General features: G+C 41.9%; 1 protein-coding gene across 1 annotated transcript in view; it reads left to right on the forward strand.

Moving 5' to 3' along the window:
• Positions 1–17989, forward strand: part of PTPRZ1 (protein tyrosine phosphatase receptor type Z1) — a 141302-nt gene that overhangs the window by 29554 nt on the left and 93759 nt on the right. The window contains exon 2 of the mRNA XM_066318567.1: positions 13848–13913. Coding sequence (XP_066174664.1) covers positions 13848–13913 — 66 coding nt within the window. The remainder of the gene's footprint in view (positions 1–13847; positions 13914–17989) is intronic.

Raw genomic sequence — 17989 nt, forward strand, 5'->3', positions numbered from 1 at the left:
GGGGCTCCAGCTATACATTGAATGAAGAACTTGATTTAGCTGTGCAGGGATGCCCTGGTGTGTGCTATCAGCTGATAAAGTTAATTAGAAACCAAATAAAGTAAAAGAAGGGGGTTTTCCAGTGCTTTTTTTTCCAATTACTTCTTGCTGCTACTTCTGTCAAAGCTAATCCTAATTTGGCATCGTTACACATTCTCCTTGCCTGTTCCAGCTTTTTGAATTTCTTGGGCCATAATCTTACCCAGTCTATTAAATGAAACTCAGTGCATCTCAGCATTTCCTGTATCCTCTTGGATCTTACAAGTGTTTCCCTTTCTGGAAAATTAGTAGACACTTTGAAGAAATGTTGCATTGCTGTTTAAACTAGAAAAGTGTTTGGTGTTTGGTGTTATTTTTTTTTTTTTTTTTTTTTTTTTTTTTTTTTTTTTTTTTTTTATTATTTTTATTTTGGGGAACTCTTTAAAGAGCTTGAGCATTTAATTACTAAAGGTAGGTGACAGTGTACTGTTTTGCCACCCATGCCAGTTTGGATTAGGGTGCCATCATCACCCTTTAAAGACTCATCTGCTGGTCACTGGCAAACCTGTCTGCTGTTTCGATTAGAAGAAAGGCTTTGGCTTGTCGGTGTTCAGGAGGTACTTTTCAGATTTGCACCAGCAGTGTCACTGAGCTTTGTCCTGCTGGGCCTTTTACCCATTTTACTTTGTGGCCATTGAAGTCATACTTGTGCTGGTTATTTCATCCTGCTCCCGCTTAGGAATTCAATTTGCTTCTCTCTGCTAGCCTTTGTGACTTAGCCCCACATTATAGATACAAAATATATATTAGATATATGTACGTAGTATATCTGTTATTAGGGTCAGACTTGTTCTTTTAGAGGCAGCTGCATGTTCCCCTCCTCTCAGCACTTTTATTTTTCCCAAGGTAGTCTCCAGTGCCTGGAAGCTGAACCTTTCCTTGCTCACTCAACAAAGTGAGTTTTAGCTCTCTGCTCATTTTGTCTCTTTGAGTTTTCCTCCCTAAACTGAAGCATTTATAAGAAAACTTATAAAGCAGAGAGAGATTCTTCTAAGCTATACATAAACTTCCAGGCCGTTTCCTATTGATAACTCTGCATTTCTCGGGGTGATCTGTGAGTCAGATCATTTTGTCTCTTTGGGCTTTCCCCCCTAAACTGAAGCATTTATAAGAAAACTTATAAGGCAGAGAGAGAGATTCTTCTAATGCTCATAAATCCAGGCCATTCCCTATTGATAACTCTGCATTTCTCGGGGTGATGTGTGAGTCAGATCATTTTGTCTCTTTGGGTTTTCCTCCCTAAACTGAGGCATTTATAAGAAAACTTATAAGGCAGAGAGAGCTTCTTCTAAGCTATACATAAACTTCCAGGCCATTCCCTATTGATAACTCTGCATTTCTAGGGGTGATCTGTGAATCAGATCATTTTGTCTCTTTGAGCCTTCCCCCCTAAACTGAAGCATTTATAAGAAAACTTATAAAGCAGAGAGAGAGCGCTTTTTCTAAGCTATACATAAACTTCCAGGCCGTTCCCTATTGATAACTCTGCATTTCTCGGGGTGATGTGTGAGTCAGGCTTCCTCCCCACACAATGGCAGTGTGTAAATGGCCCCAGGACAAAGCCCCCCAATTATGTGGCCAAGGAGAGCTCACTGCACTCACTCTCAATCCAGCCCATTGAAGTTTTTCCCCCTGCCATCGAACCTTTATATAAATATTCATAAGAGAGAGGGGGACATGCTTCACAAGCTGCTAATTAATGCCCTTCCCCATCGTTTTATTGCTCTACACCTAAACCAAGGGCAGACTGTGTTTATCAAGGGCTTGGAGGGTTTGGGGAGCCTGCAGTGAGAGTTCGGTGTTAAAATCCTCTCCTGGTCCTAATTCTTCATCACTAAAGAGCCAAAACCTCTTCGTTCTGTTGGAAGTTGAGATCTGAACCAGCAAAAAAGTTTAGGCAGGTGAATTCCCAGGGAGGGAATGACTTTATCAGCCCCGGTGTAAATTCACAAGCCTCTTTAGTGCACTGAAACCTAATTACAAGATCCAAGCACGCTCATCCTGCTAATTCACCGTGCATTTTTAGATAGTGTTTTCTTGATTCTGGTTGCTGTTAATTAATGTAGCAATTCATTTATTAATTGGCTATTAAAAGAATTCAATCATGGTACACGAGTCGATGAATGTTTTTTTCTAGTTAGGTGCACTGCATTTAATTTCTTCACGTTTTCAGGGTTTAGTTGGGAACGCAAATTTGCCTGTGGATCACAGGGACATTCCCGGGCCTCGACATTGTCATTTCAAAGATTTAATTTTCTCTATTAGAGAGTCACAGTCCATTTGCAGTCGGTTATTGAGTGTTGGCAGCTGAGTGCCACAAGTGTGAGCTTTCAGTGGTGCTGGACTGATGGAGCCCAGGAGGAGTTCTGCAATGGGATTCTCAGTTCCAGCTCCGTGTGGCACGCTCAGTGTAGGATTGTAAGTAACAAGAGGTCAGAACCCCCAGTTTGTGGTTCAGTGCACAAATAAAGGCTTTTCATGGAGTGCCATCGCCACCTGAGACCTGGGAAAATGTTTTTTGCTGCCTTAGCAAAAGGTTGCATTGGGTGGGGGAATGGTTATTGCAGGAAGGTGAACATTTCATGTTTATAGTGATTTTTTCAGACTGTGTTTCTATCATCTTACGGGGCTATTTTTCCATATTTTGGGTCAAATCTTGCTGAACTGACTTTTATGTCTCCTGACAAAATTCAGCTGGCATTAGAACTGAAAGGATATGAACTAACAAAAATAATGTTGTGGGTTTTTTTTTTTTCTGAAATCACAAATCTGCTTTGTCTGCTCTTACTCTTACGTAAAATGTGCATTAAGTAGCCATTAGGAAGGTGATGTTTATACGCCACTGTGCAGTGCTTTTGTGCTCTGTCTGCATCCATCTGCTCTTGTATTGCTCCCAGTAAGATTTACTGTGCCACTCCAAGATGAAGAGCATATTGATTAAATACAAATGAGCAAGATCCATGACTATATAGATCGTGCAAAATATCTGATCCAAACACCTCACTCTCTACTTTCAAATATTATCAGTGTCTGAATTCCAAAACTGTCTCTGAATTTCCAGGTTGTAGGTGATTGGTCCAGGACTAGGATGAGATTCCTGTTTCCTTCATGGTGCTGCCTTGGGCATGTATAAAACTGTGTCAAATGGTCATACAGAATAGACAGAAAATAACTGAAGAGAATGAAAAAATGAAGTGAAGAAAATAGATTTTAAATTGGCCTGCATTATTTTGGTATCCCTCACCTCTTTTTTAAAAAAATTAAATTTGTATCAGAAAAGAAAAAAAAAACCAAGTGTCAATATTGCTGGAGTTAGCTACAATAAACAGTCACATCCAGGAGCAATCTGGGAAAGTAAAAATACTCTTCTGCAGAACAATACACTGTATTTGTGTGTGTTTGATGGAGCAGGGGACCGGATACTGAGCATTTACTTTTAAAAACATGAGTAAAATATGCTGCTCAGGAAAAATCTAGTGTGATCTCCCAGTGCCTGGATTGTTTAAAAATTACAGAGGATGGTTTACAGACCATCCTCTGGAACTTCAAGCCATCTCCCCCCTTTTTTGGTACTCTTTTATTTTTATGCAACTTCCCAAATTGATAATAAAAAGCTAACACAATGTCATTTCATGTGTCCGTATGGACTTTTTAAACGAACTTCTGAAGAGCTGAAGTGAAATGATGAAATGACATCCCACCAAAAGCAGGGGCCATACCAGTTAAACCCGGGGCTGTGTGTCCTTGGCAGCTGTAAGATCTGGACCAGGATTTTGGGACCCTCAGCCCCACCCAGCAGCACCAGCCCCTCATCAGTCAGCCTCTTCCAAGTGCCACCATCTCGGAGCAAAGATCTGGGAAAAAAATTCTGGCTGAGTGCACTAATTTTATTTTTTTTTTTTCTGATCTAGGTGACATTTATTTCTTTTTTTCCCAGTAATTGCCTGGTTTAGGTTGTGCCGTAGAGGTTAAATTCGATATACATTTCAAATGTATTGTGGTGAAATCTCACTTGGAGTCGACAGGTTTGGCTTATTCAACAATGAGTTTCCAAAGGCTTTTTGTAATTTTATACAGCAGGAGTCAGACTGAAAAGTGGCACTTAGGCAAAAGACTGATGACCAAGTCCTGAAAATGCTACAAAAAAAAATGCCTGACTTTACAGATACTTGATTTCTTTTACTGAAAGTATCCTGAATGCTTAAAATTCTGCTTTAAAGCTTGCTGAGAGTTGATCCTGGATCAACTCAGTGTATTCTTAAATCCAGCATCATGGAGGAATTTTATGATAATTGCATTATTCTGATTATTTCGTCTCTGATCTCCCTTAGGCCACTCTATTAATGATTCTGCTGCATTCTGGTAAGAAAAGAAATTATTAAAAAATCACAGCACAAACCCATAATTACATGTCTTTGTTTTGGCTGGGTGTTTCTGGTGTGACAGTGTTCGTCACCTTTTTCTCTGTTTTCTCTAACAATCATGAGGCACTGGGGATTTTTAATAAATGATGCATTTCTGTGGTGAGTTACAATAAAGAAATGGCTAAAGGAAAAGAGTTAAAATGATATTTAAAACATGATGTTATCATAGGGGAGAACAACATGTATATTTATATACTCCTTTTTTGATAAATCCTTCTGGATGAACATTGATGCAGACATACTGATGCACATATATAAAATAATTGTTAGGATTTGTGAGGAAATGGCAGGTTCTATAGTGATTCACATATTTTTATTTGTTTTGTTTTCATTATGTCCATATATTTGTTACGAAATGGAGACAGGTATTTTTAGAGATACACAGTAGTTATTGGGTTTTCATGATGAGCTTTGGAATTTTTCACTCTTGACGCTGTGATGTGTAGTTTCCTCAAGGGAGGAGGATGATATTGGTGCGGTTTTACAAAAGGTATGTGGCATAATCCCTAATTATTTGAATACTTATAAGAAAACCATCCAGAGCAACCTCTCTCTTCCCCATGGTTATTGAAAATTAATTTCATTGAGGCTGTGCTATGACTGGAGGGATAATGATTGAGTTTAATTTGCAATTCCAGCATCAAATCAATGGGAAAGAAAAATATATATTTATTAAAGGCTTCCTCCTGTAAGGAATATTTTTTTCTCAATACCCCCTCCACCAACATCTTCAAAGGATCCGGTCTCAGTCTGTTCATTCAGGTCCCCAGGATGATTTTTAGCTGTTGAAATATTTTGCACAAGACAAAGTTTCTAACAGCTTGACTTCACAATCCCTACTATGCTAAAAAAACAAAATTTATTTCAGTCAATGCTCCTTTCAGGTGGCCTGCATAAGGCTTACTCTCAAGAGTTTTAGATAAAAATTGGCAAAAATTTCGGGCTTTATTGGTTGGTAGCTGCTAATGTGAACAGAGAGGTGCTGAAGAAACACAGTAATTTTAAAAAAGCCACAACTTTCCAAAAGCCAGTGAAATGTGAAAACTGGGAGTTTGGATATAGGAGTTACATTTGTTTTATTTTTATCTCACTTCTGTCACAATGTTTCTTGTTTGCTGGAAAGGAAATTCTGAATGTTTGTACACTTAGGTCTGAAATATAAGAAGCAAAGCATATATTCTTCATTCCTAATTATATTTATTACAGTACTTGACACATGATTTTCCCAGAAATTTGGATCATTTAAGTTATTTGAATACCTAGAATGTTGAAGAGGATTATGCAAATGAAATTATGTTACCTTTACTATTTATGTTTAAACAAAGTTCAGTAGCTTTATCCCTTTCTTCCCTGATACTGCTATAAGAAAAACAAATTAATTTTGAAATCAAATGTCTGTAGGTTCCCTGGCTTGATGAATTTCTTCTTTTTTCACGTGTGGGCTGGATTGACTTTTTATTTGTAAGATTCCACGAATTTCCGTGTGCTGTGTTAAAAGACTCTCTGGGCACGGGGAGAAGAATCTGGGTAGCAAGAGAATGATCAAAGACTATGAGTTAGGATTCACTCCTTGGTACCTGCTGTTCTCAAACCAGTCCCAGTTTCTGGTATAAACACCACCCTGGTCCAGTTCATACATGGGACAACGGTATAACATTTCTGAGGAATTACAATCTTCCCAAGTCCCTTCTGGTTTTTGGCTTTGGACACGTTTTTTAGATGCTCCAGCAGCAATCTTGTCCTGTAGTTTTGCAAGCCCATCTCATTCTATGCCAGCTGGTGGATGGGGTCCGCGCTTGGGCCCCAGAGAGCCACAGCCACCCCAAAGGATGTCTCACTAGAAACAGCTCCTTGGGGGCTCAGGGGCTCCTCAGCTGGCACAGGGGCTTCTCAGCATCGGGCAGAGCAGTGATTTTTCAGCTCAGTGATTTCAGCTCAGTGCTCTCAGCTCATGCCCTTGTGAGTTAGCCCCTCTTTTAGCCGGCCGTGGTGAGAGAGAGAGAGGTCTCGTGTGGAATTTCCGCAGGTGGTACTTTATTGAGAGAGTACCAGCGAAAGGGGTCCAGGGACGAGGAACCTCTGCCGACCAGAGGAAACCCAGGGGTTTTTATGGGACACCAGGGTGGGAGGAAAAGGGTACAGAACCAATCAATTGTAACAGATCTACATAAAATCTCGAGGGGGCTTGTGGGTCTCCAGCCAGGTCGCAGTGGCTGGGAGGTTTGTCTTTGTCTTAGGGGCTCTGGGTGAAGTTGTGAAATTGTTCCTTGACTCCTCAGCTTGGCTCCCTCCAGGGCAGAGCAGCCAGGGCTCCGCCCACCTCCACGTCATTCTGCAGGTCCTTAAATTATTGATCAATGGTTGTGTTTAGCCCAAGGGCTTCACAGTCTCTTCATTTCCCTCTCCTGTGCCTCTTCACGGCCAGCACTGGTGAGTTCCACTCTCCCGTCTCAAAACCCTCCTGTTTCCTGGGTTTTTTTAATGGGCACGCTCTTGGATGCTTGGTGACCAGAGGAGCCCTAAAGTTTGCTGTGGATAATGCTTCAGCTAGTGGGAAATGGCTGTGTGAGCTTTGTCACACCATCTGGGTGTACGAGAGCCCAAGTGGAAGGACACATGTGACATTTCCTGCTGCTTTGCCTGTAGGCAGAGTGGAGGTGGCAGCCTGTAATTTAACCATGTGGAATCACACCCTGGAGTATCCCTCCCAATTTCCACTGGAATTTCAAGGCCACTCCAAATCTCAGCATGTAAAATCCCAGAGGAGCAGGACCTGAATTGGTCAAACTGGAGTCCATGTTACCTCTGCATGTACAAATTGGAAAATCGTGATTAAATGTGATTTATCAACCTTAGCTATTATATTTTTATTTCATGGCACTGTTCACTGCAAAGTTGTGACAGATGAAGTAAGCAGTGTGCCTATTAATATTCTGGTGCTTAATAATAGCTACTTCTAAATTAAAACCGTCAATCTTTTTCTTCTACTTTTTCTTCTATTTTTCTTCTACTTTTTCTTCTAGTTTTTCTTCTAATTTCTTTTTTTTTAAGTTAAACACGATTTGTGTTAGTAAATAAACACGACAATGGCCAAATTGTAAGAAGAGTTTTATTTTGGCTTTATATTTAGTGCAGGAAAAGTCTCACTTGTCAATAAGTAATGGAATGAGCAGCCTACACTCAAGTGTGATGGAGGGAAGTGACTTTATATAAACCAAATCATGTTCCAAAACCTGACATAAGCCCACACAGAAGAAACTGTGGGGAAAAACGGATTTTTAAATTTCACTAAGGTTGTGAGAGTTCTCAGACAGGTCATTCAAGTATTTTTCTGTTGTTGGGAATTTTACAGATGGCATTGCAGAGTGAAATACATTCAGAAGAAGAAGGAGACCTTGGTCAGGCAAATGGAGATCATTCTGTTAAAGGGATTTGTAGTTAGCTACTGTCTTTTAAAACTTCAAGGCTGTTAGCAGATTGTGCTCTGAATCTTTTCATTTCCTCTGTCAGTAGAAATTAGAGTGGTTTCAGTTGAGGCGGTGAAGCTACACCATTGGAAGATCAATGACAGATGTAGGAGTGGATTCTGTGACCTTCCCATCAGTGAAAGAGGCTAAAACAAGTACATTAAAATTGTGGAAGAAACAATCTGTTGATCATCAGATGTGATTTTGCACAGTTTTACCTCCATTTAATATTCTGAGAAGCAGAACCCCTATAATGAAACTTTATCCAGTCCATTTAATTGTACTCTTTTCATATTTGACAAGCTCCAAGAATCCCTTTTGCTAATTACATGTAGCTTCTTTTTTTTTTTTTAAAAATTATTATTCTGCCATTTTTGCAGTTTATCTTCCTCTCTTTGACTTTGCAGCAATTTTGTCTGGTGTCCCACTTCTTTGGCCACTAGCCACGCACAGATTCCAGCTCCTCTGTCTAAGCACTGCTATTGCCATACCCTTACAGTTTGTTCCACAATTCCCTAATTCTTCTCCAGTGAAGATCTGTGTATCTTAATCTACAAATAAGCCACTTGCCTGATAACCCATCTCTGATAAAAACCAATGCCAACTGATCAGGCAAGTGGATTAAACGAGGGTGAATATGCAATGAGAATTTCCCAGTGTAATCCTCCCAGTTTCATCAATAGACTTAGGGAGCCAGAAGTGCTGTCGCTGTGTTTAAGAAGGGTTCGTGGATTTCTCCTTCACAGATTTTTTAAAATCATTTCCAAACCTGTGTAATTGTCTGATATTCATAGCTGCCCACGTGTGCAGTCAGTAACAGCAGTGTGCATAGCTGAGCTCTCACGAGACACAATTTGCTTGAAACAAGAGTTTGTGTTCCTCAAAGAGAAGATTATCACAGTTTTTTGCAGTGATTGCTCATCCTTGCTGATATTCCGGGAATTCCTGTGCCCTTCTTGGCCTAAGAATGAGGCATTGAATCTTCCCCATGTGAATTGGGATTTTAATAGCAACAAAGCCTTTATCTCCATGACTATACATGGCTACACATAAGGATCTATCCTCTTTGCTCTCCAATTAGATTTTAGGAGGAAAATACTGAGTGGATCTTGGAGTCCAGGACATCCCCTTGGATGGCCTGGGACCTGAGGAAGGGAGTTTGAACCCTGGACAGGGGGGTGTGGAGCTGGTCCAGGGGGATCAGAGACCTTGGCACAGAGCCCAGGAAAACACCAGGTTTGATTTTAATCCATGGGAAAAGCTTCCAACATTGCAAAAGGAATTACAAACCACCGGGATGTGAAAATAGTAGTTTAGTACAGTAGAAGATACAAAATTCAGTAGTTTTAGGGTTTATAGAATAGAGGTAAACGGGGACAAGATGGTGGAATTTGGGTGGTGCCTCATGTCCTTCTCCTTCTTCCTCGTCCTCCATCTTTCAGGGTGGTGATGGCACAAAGTAGTTAGAGTGGATTGGAGCAAAGTAGAAATGACACTTTTAGTGTGGGCACTGGGCATTGGCACAAAATAGTAAATAACCAACAATAGTTATCTGTATAAATGTCAGGGGGCATCCCATCTGTGGGCAGTGGCCTCGTGTCCCAGCTGCTGTCCAGACCTCGGCTGGGAGCAGAGAAAATTCTGAGATATCGAATAATAAACAGCACGAGAAACCTGAAAACAAACCTTGAGGACTCTGCTTTTTTATACCAACAAGACTTGGGGCTTTTAGAGGGCCAAGGACTTTAAACCATCTAAAGCTCGGGTGAGGAAACCCCCCTGGCAAGTGGAGTCTGTATTCCAGGACCAAATCATATTTATAATCTCAATTTATAGTTCATAATGTCCACCCATCCTGTACATGCAGAACACCAGTGTCTTTATTTGTAGATCTCACTGGTGCTGATGTTACTTAATGTGTCCCAGTTCCCATAAATAAGTCATTCTGGTGTCAGGATCTCATAAATGCCAGCTCCAGTGCAGGTGCAACTCCCAAGTTCAGGCTGAGTGGAGGTAAAACCACAAGGAGCTTGTCCCTTTTTCAGCTTGAGTCTGGCAGCTGGTGTGTGGTGACACTGCTGTGGCACAAAGGGCACAAAGGGTAAAATTCCAGTCTCCTGGTATAAATGTCAGTCCCAGATTGTGCCTGAGCTTGTAGCCTTTGTTTAAAGCAGCACGTTGAGTGCAGCATCCCCAAACTCTCAAGCACTGTCCTTAGAAAGCTCTTTTATACCAAGGCTTAGGAGAGGCATCTCTGGTGGATACTTGGAGATTGGTGCCTCAGCCCCTCTGAGAGGAATTTCCCCAACAGAATTCAGAGGTTTAAGGTCCCATTTTCCCCAGCAGAATTCAGAGGTTTAAGGTCTCATTTTCCCCAAGAGAATTCAGAGGTTTAAGGTCCCATTTTCCCCAACAGAATTCAGAGGTTTAAGGTCTCATTTTCCCCAACAGAATTCAGAGGTTTAAGGTCTCATTTTCCCCAAGAGAATTCAGAGGTTTAAGGTCCCATTTTCCCTAAGAGAATTCAGAGGTTTAAGGTCCCATTTTCCCTAAGAGAATTCAGAGGTTTAAGGTCCCATTTTCCCTAAGAGAATTCAGAGGTTTAAGGTCCCATTTTCCCCAAGAGAATTCAGAGGTTTAAGGTCTCATTTTCCCCAACAGAATTCAGAGGTTTAAGGTCCCATTTTCCCCAAGAGAATTCAGAGGTTTGAGGTCCCATTTTCCCCAACAGAATTCAGAGGTTTAAGGTCCCATTTTCCCCAACAGAATTCAGAGGTTTAAGGTCTCATTTTCCCCAACAGAATTCAGAGGTTTAAGGTCTCATTTTCCCCAACAGAATTCAGAGGTTTAAGGTCCCATTTTCCCCAACAGAATTCAGAGGTTTAAGGTCCCATTTTCCCCAGCAGAATTCAGAGGTTTAAGGTCCCATTTTCCCCAAGAGAATTCAGAGGTTTAAGGTCCCATTTCCTCTCCTCTGGGTCTATTTTTCTGGCACACAGTGTCAAATCCACAGGGTCTCCCTCACAGACAATTCTTTCTGGTAATCATTAAAGCTAATAATTATTATTAGCTTATAATTATTTCACCTTTAGATAAGCAGAAACATATTGAGGATTAGAATGTTTCATTCACAGCACTTAATCAACTGAGGCCAGTAAATACAAAAGGAATATCAGGCTCCTATCAGAAAGAAGAAAATCTGGGTATTTATACTTTTATACAGGGAAAAGTATCTACGAGATCTTATTACTCCTAGCACTGTGCTTTAACCAGAGCTCGTGTTCTGTCTTTGCCTTTGTGACTGAACATGAGACAGGGTCAGGCACGGATCAGTCACTCCTGCTACCCATCAATAGCAGGGGGGCATTTGCCACCAGTATTTCTCATTTCATGGCCCTACTTGTTTCGACAGAATATAAAAAGAAACGAGTCTTTCAGCCTCAGAAACATTTGACTTTTAAGGAGGGTAGTAAAACGAGGGGGGGGAAAGTCTTTAATTGGTATCTTGCGTGTCTCCTTAATAGGCATAAAAAGATAACCATAAAACTGTTTAAAACATGATCCCAAAATCAAGCTGCCCCATTCTGTGAATAAATCAACAATTTACGGGAACACGTTCAGTCGCTTCCTGGAAACAAAAAAGAATATTTTGGGTTTTTGATTCATAAAGCAGCCCCTCATCCAGTAAAATTCAAACTATTTTAGGCTGGAGATGTCTGTCAGTGTCACAGGAGCCATGCAGACTGTCAAGCTGATCAAGCTCAATCAGTATCATAGATTTATGTATAAAACCACAAACTTGACATCAGTTTTGCCTTCTTTATTTTTTTTTTCTTGTGAAGACATTCTTCCCACCTTTATTTCAGTTAAAAGCAAGGGATTTAAATACAGTGTTTAAACAGAAGTACTGCTGTTATTTATCGTCATCAAAAGGGATGTTGATTTGTTATCTTTAAATCAAATAAAACTAAAAAAGTACATTTATTTCCTTCCAGCTGCTCTCTACACTGTTAGGTGTTTAACGCTGGCAGTTTACACAGCAATGGAATTCTGTTTGCCAGGGGAATGGACACCAGCAGCTCCAAGGGACAATTGCTCAACCTCACACTCACACAGCACTTTCCTCCACCACTCCTGCTAGCCATAAATCTCATTTCCCAGAGGAAATTTGCTTTTCTTCCCCATTTTGCCACATATTTCAAGTGTAAAGAGACCAGACCAAAGCCAGTGAGAGACGCCGCAGATGCAAGGAGCCTCATGGCTGTGAGCGTGTTGTGGGTGAATAACAGAGGAAAGAAGGTGCATCAACTCCTGACTCCTCCTGGAATCTTTAAAGACTTTCTCTAGGATTCACCGGGTCTGTGAGTGTGTAAAGCACCAAAGGGAACCTTGCCCTTTTTTTTTTTTTCCCTTATTCATTGAAACTATCACTCTTTGTTCATAAGAACTCCCCATGGAATTATTTAAAAAGTAGTGGGAAGCTGTCGTATCCAGTCCTGCTTAGTTTGCCTGTGGCTGCTCAACTGATGGCAGATTGTGGGAAGTGACAATTCGGAGGACAATGGACAGAGGAGGAAACTGGAGACATCAACTCACAGCTGGGAATCACAGCTCACACTGCTTTCTTTTCCATCATTAATCAAAGGAGCAGGCACAGTGCACATTGGCTTGGAAATGAGGTCCAGTGTTAATCCTTTTCCTGATTTACCTGGGAGGTTTGATCTCAGTCAGGAGTGAGTGTTGGGAATTGGTACAAGGGAGAATTTGGCAGGGAGGGAGAAGGAGAGGAGAAAAATACTAGAGGACAATCACATCACCAGAGGTAGAAGTCTGGTGAAAATAATAAAACATAGACTTCAGAAAGTCACTGTAAGACACAGAAACATGTAAACCTGCAAATAGCAATTACAATTTAACATCCTGTAACCAGTACTACATTTTCTGCATGAAAGAAAATTGTTATGAAGCTGTTTCATTAAATTATTTATTGCAGAGTATGAGCAGAATTCTGTGGCATTTTCTCAAGGAAGCAATCCACGTATATGTTCAACGTGCTCGAGGGCAAATATTTCTAAGTTGTATTGTACTTCTCCAGAACAGCAATGAGATTAGTTAACAGCTCTTGAAGTTATGATCTCAAAAAACATGTATCTGCAGTTTTCATGCTTTGGTAATTATTAGGGGCCATAATCATCTATTTGCCCATGTCACTGTGTTGCTAGAATTTCCCTAGGACTGGCATAAAATGAATAGTGATGGTTATTCAGTAGTCAGAGTAAGTCAATGAGCATTTATGCAGTTCAATATTTCTCTCTAGAAAAATGTAACATCATTTTAAAATAACTAGCATCTAACTTCTCTCCATCAAATTGATGGACACGCAAGTAATACTTCATCTATAACTATGCCAATGATAGAACACAGTGAATTATATTTCAGAATAGTTTATTCGTTATCTTCATCATTTATCTTGTATCGGCCATATAAAGTTACAGAAAACATGTAAAGTCACGACCACATTAAAGGAAAAGTGTTATTGACATCCTGGTGAACTTCTTTCAAAGGACATCACAAAATGGGATTCTTTGTGGGACAGTTGTATTAATTTTTTAAAAGAGGAGGAATGGTTGTGGAAAGGAAAGAAGGAAAGAAGGAAGGAAGAATTGGAGATCATCTGTTTGCTTCGCTTGTGTCCTTAATATGCTACAGTGTTAATGATATTTAGGTTCAGAAGTTTAACCACAATTTATCACTTGAGGTCGAAGATAAGGACAAAGTAAATTATTCATCATTAATTAAAACAGTGATTATCTTGTCATCAACACTTCAAGGTCCTGTTAGGCTGCTGATTAATGTTTAAATTATTATTATTTTGCAGATTCGGTGTACGGATACTATAGACAACAGAGGAAATTGATTGAAGAGATTGATTGGTCATATACAGGTAAGCAAAACTGTCTATTGAATAATTTATTTCACTTTGATATTTCTCCTGTTATTTTTAAGAGCCTCATGTGTCCCTATACCACTTACCATATGCCTAAACAATTGCTGAAGTGTAGGAAATGGAATCTGAAAAATACAGGAACTTTGCAATAGGAGGGTATATTCATCTGTTTAATAGTACATCTACATAATTACTTTTGGAAAGAGAAAGTCCTCATCCTTAAAACCTCAACCTGACACCTGACTGATTTGGTGAAAGCTGGGCCAATAAATTGTTAGGTGCTCATTATTCATCTCAACATTATTGTTCTAGCAGATCTGAAAAGCAGTCAGAAAGGCTGAAACAAGGCACATAATGTGGGAAAGAACCTATCTGGGAACTTCTGCCCTGCACTTGGGAGCACTTGAGCATCCTTTCCAAGTCCCAGATTGACTCTCCTAAAAACTGTCACTCTGTCTCTCTCATGTGCATGAATGAGACTGATACACCCTGAAATCCTTCATGACCATTGCCTCATTAAAGAAGAACATTGGCAAATTAACAGTATAAGTTAAGTGCTTTCAGTAATACTGAAAAGGTAATGTTGTCCTAAGTGTCTTTTGCCCAACATGTAGGAATTCAGTTCTTGTGGATGTGTGTAGGCTCTTATATTTTAAATTGCCTGAGTTGCTGTTTCAAAAATACCAAATTATGAAAAAGGAGGACTGTCAAATTTCAGTCTTTCATAGATTTGATTCAAAATGTGTTCCTGTAGTTAAGGAAAAATTACACTATTCTTTTTATTTCTCTCACTCTCTTTCTCATTTTCAAGACAGTTTTTATCTTCCAGTGTAAAACATATCTAACAAGTTTTAAGCCTGGAGAGAATTGAAACAGGCTAGTCAGAAACCTTTCAAAATGAGATTTATAATGAAAACTCCCACTTACACGGATTGTGGTGGAAAATTCAAGCATAAGATCAATCAACACAGTAGTTCATGTTCAAAGTCGATCCATTTTTTAATATTGTAGTTAGAGGGCTGCAGGGATAAACCTCCTGGATTCCTGGTGACCAGAGGGCAGTCATTAAAGCATAGAAAATAGATATAACTCCTCGCTGGGCTGCACGGAGCACCCAAGCACTTGTGCAGCTGCAGGTCACCCTTGGATGATGGATATTTTGGACAGAAAAATAGCAGGGACTTGGCACGTCAGATGATCCCTACCTGTTGTTTCTCTCCTTAAACGTGTGAGATACCTGTAATGTGTAATCATCTCAGTTCAAATGCTTTGCTCTAGTGACTCTCCAGCTGGCAAAGCCTTTCTCCCCGTTCAGACCTGGGCAGGAGCCCTGTGAGTCCTGCCTGCTCCTGCAGCCACCTGCCCCACATGCTGCATCCTCCCCAGCTCCTGCATCCTGCCCTGATCCTGCATCCTCCCCAGCTCCTGCATCCTCCCCTGCTCCTGCATCCTCCCCTGCTCCTGCATCCTCTCCAGCTCCTGCATCCTCCCCAGCTCCTGCATCCTCCCCAGCTCCTGCATCCTCCCCTGCTCCTGCATCCTCCCCTGCCCCTGCATCCTCCCCAGCTCCTGCATCCCCCCCTGCTCCTGCATCCTCCCAGCTCCTGCATCCTCCCAGCTCCTGCATCCTCCCCAGCTCCTGCATCCTCCCCTGCCTCTGCATCCTCCCCTGCTCCTGCATCCTCCCCTGCTCCTGCATCCTCCCCTGCTCCTGCATCCTCCCCTGCCCGTGCATCCTCCCCAGCTCCTGCATCCTCCCCTGCTCCTGCATCCTCCCCAGCTCCTGCATCCTCCCCTGCTCCTGCATCCTCCCCTGCCCCTGCATCCTCCCCAGTTCCTGCATCCTCCCCAGGTGCTGCATCCTCCCCTGCTCCTGCATCCTCCCCTGATCCTGCATCCTCCCCTGCTCCTGCATCCTCCCCTGCTCCTGCATCCTCCCCTGCTCCTGCATCCTCCCCAGCTCCTGCATCCTCCCCTGCTCCTGCATCCTCCCCAGCTCCTGCATCCTCCCCTGCCCCTGCATCCTCCCCAGACCTGCTGCCCCAGCTCTGTGCCCCCAGGGTTCCTGCACAGCTCAAAAATGGAGATTCAAAGCTGTCAGGGTCTGCAAACCTGTGTGGAAACCTGATGGTTCATTTTAGGGATCTCAGAGCACAAAAGACACAGCGGGGGACAACTCAGTTTACTCAATCAAAAATGCACCTTTATTTAGTGCCACCAAAATGTGATAGTGGGGAGAGAAATAAAGAATAGTAAGAAAGATAGAAAAGAGGGGAAGGGGATTATAGCTGCCAGCGTGGAGGGATGAGTCCTCGAAGCTGAGATGCCCATAGACACAATCTTCTCCAGTGGGGTGATCACCAAGGTGAGCAGGGGTCTCCAGGGTTTTATAGGTTGGTCAAGGCGGGGACCAAAGCGAGGGGCACAAAGCCAAAGCAGGAGACACCTGTGTCAAGGTTGGGACAAAGAAGAGTCACAGAGCCAGAGTAGGATCCACCCGTGTTGAGGCTGGGTGCTCAGGGACAAGCTGCACACCGTACGTGCCGTGCTCTGGGATGGACAGACCAGTTTGGGCCAGCAGCCTTGGCTCAGTCCACTGTGACCAGTTCCATTGTTCTTGGCTCAGTCCACTGTGACCAGTTCCATTGTTCTTGCACTCCGTTCTCATGGAGATGCAGACCAGTCCTCCGAGACTTGGCAAACATTCCACCTCAGCCAGGCCAGGGCTCCTTTCAGAGTCTGGGGTCTCAGTCCTCAGTCATTGGAGACGGTCGTGAGGCGTATCACATCCCTGGACAGACTCTGACACAAGTGTTGTGGTTTGAAAACAAACCAGGTGAGAGGCTCTAAGTAAGAAATACAATTTAATGAGAAGAAAAGGAAAATAAAATAAAATAAAATAAATGCACCAATACAAAAAGAAAAACCACTGACAGAGTCAGAATACAGCCTGATCAGGGTGATGGAAGCAGTCCAGGTGAGGTGTCTTCCTGAAGCAGTGATCCCATAGAAAGGTCTGGGAGCTCTGGTCCTCTGGGAATCCAGTGGGTGAGGGCTGCTTCTACTGTCCCAAATCCCAGCTTATCTCCAGGTGAGAATGCTTGGCTCCTCCCCCTGGGCGGGGCATCTCCCAATGGGATGATGAGTCATCCAGGGGCTCCTTGATGGCCCATTAAAGAGAGATAACTCCAGAGGGAGTTATCTGTGAGTCATGGCAAGGCATTGATGGGCCATGAACTGGAGATGGTGATAGAATACATCCTAAACTACAACCCAGGACAACAATCTTTTGGAGGAGGCTGTGTGTAAATCAGGCACTCGGAGATTAGGGCTAGCAACTGTTTGTAAGCTGGGTATTATGGGATGTTTGCTGAAATTCCAGGTAATTGTTTCATGGCAGAAGGTGGAACACACAAACTCGGCTTTCACTAATAAAAAGACAGCCTTCCTGAATGTGAAAAAAAACCAAAAAACTAGAGTGGATTGTGCTTTGGAGGCACAGGAATCTAGAGGCTGAAGCATAATGGTTTTGATCTTCTTAATTTATAATAACTTAAATTGTTTTATTCCTGAGGCGAGCAATATCAGGAAGCACATATATAAACACAACCTGGGCTTAAGGTTGTGGGGCACAGACCAACATCCACACTTCTGCATGGATGAGCTGTGCTGTGCCAGTGCATCTTTTCCTCAGACACCAGTTATTTTATACTGTCTTGTAACTGCTCACTGAAAGACTGAAAGCGAAAAATTTCGTTAGAAGTGAAAAATTAGACTCAATGTGCCGATGAAGTGTTTTGAGTGAGCTTGGGGATGCTGAAACCATGGAGTGGAATCCTCCATGGGGAAGAGAAACCCAACTGGCTTGGTAAATTAACCTGAGTTTCAGCAATTCTCTGTATCAAATAAGACATTTCAGATACATTAACCACAATGGGTCGATATACTCCTTTACTGGGATGGTGCTGGGACGTGAAAGTAAAATGGAACTAGAGAGTTTTACTCGCTAAAATCATCCAATTTCTGCAGGTGAAGTTTCATGATAAAGAAATTTCACATGCTGGAAATTAATG

The sequence above is a fragment of the Sylvia atricapilla genome, chromosome 5, assembly GCF_009819655.1.
Source record: "Sylvia atricapilla isolate bSylAtr1 chromosome 5, bSylAtr1.pri, whole genome shotgun sequence".
Lineage (NCBI taxonomy): Eukaryota > Metazoa > Chordata > Aves > Passeriformes > Sylviidae > Sylvia > Sylvia atricapilla.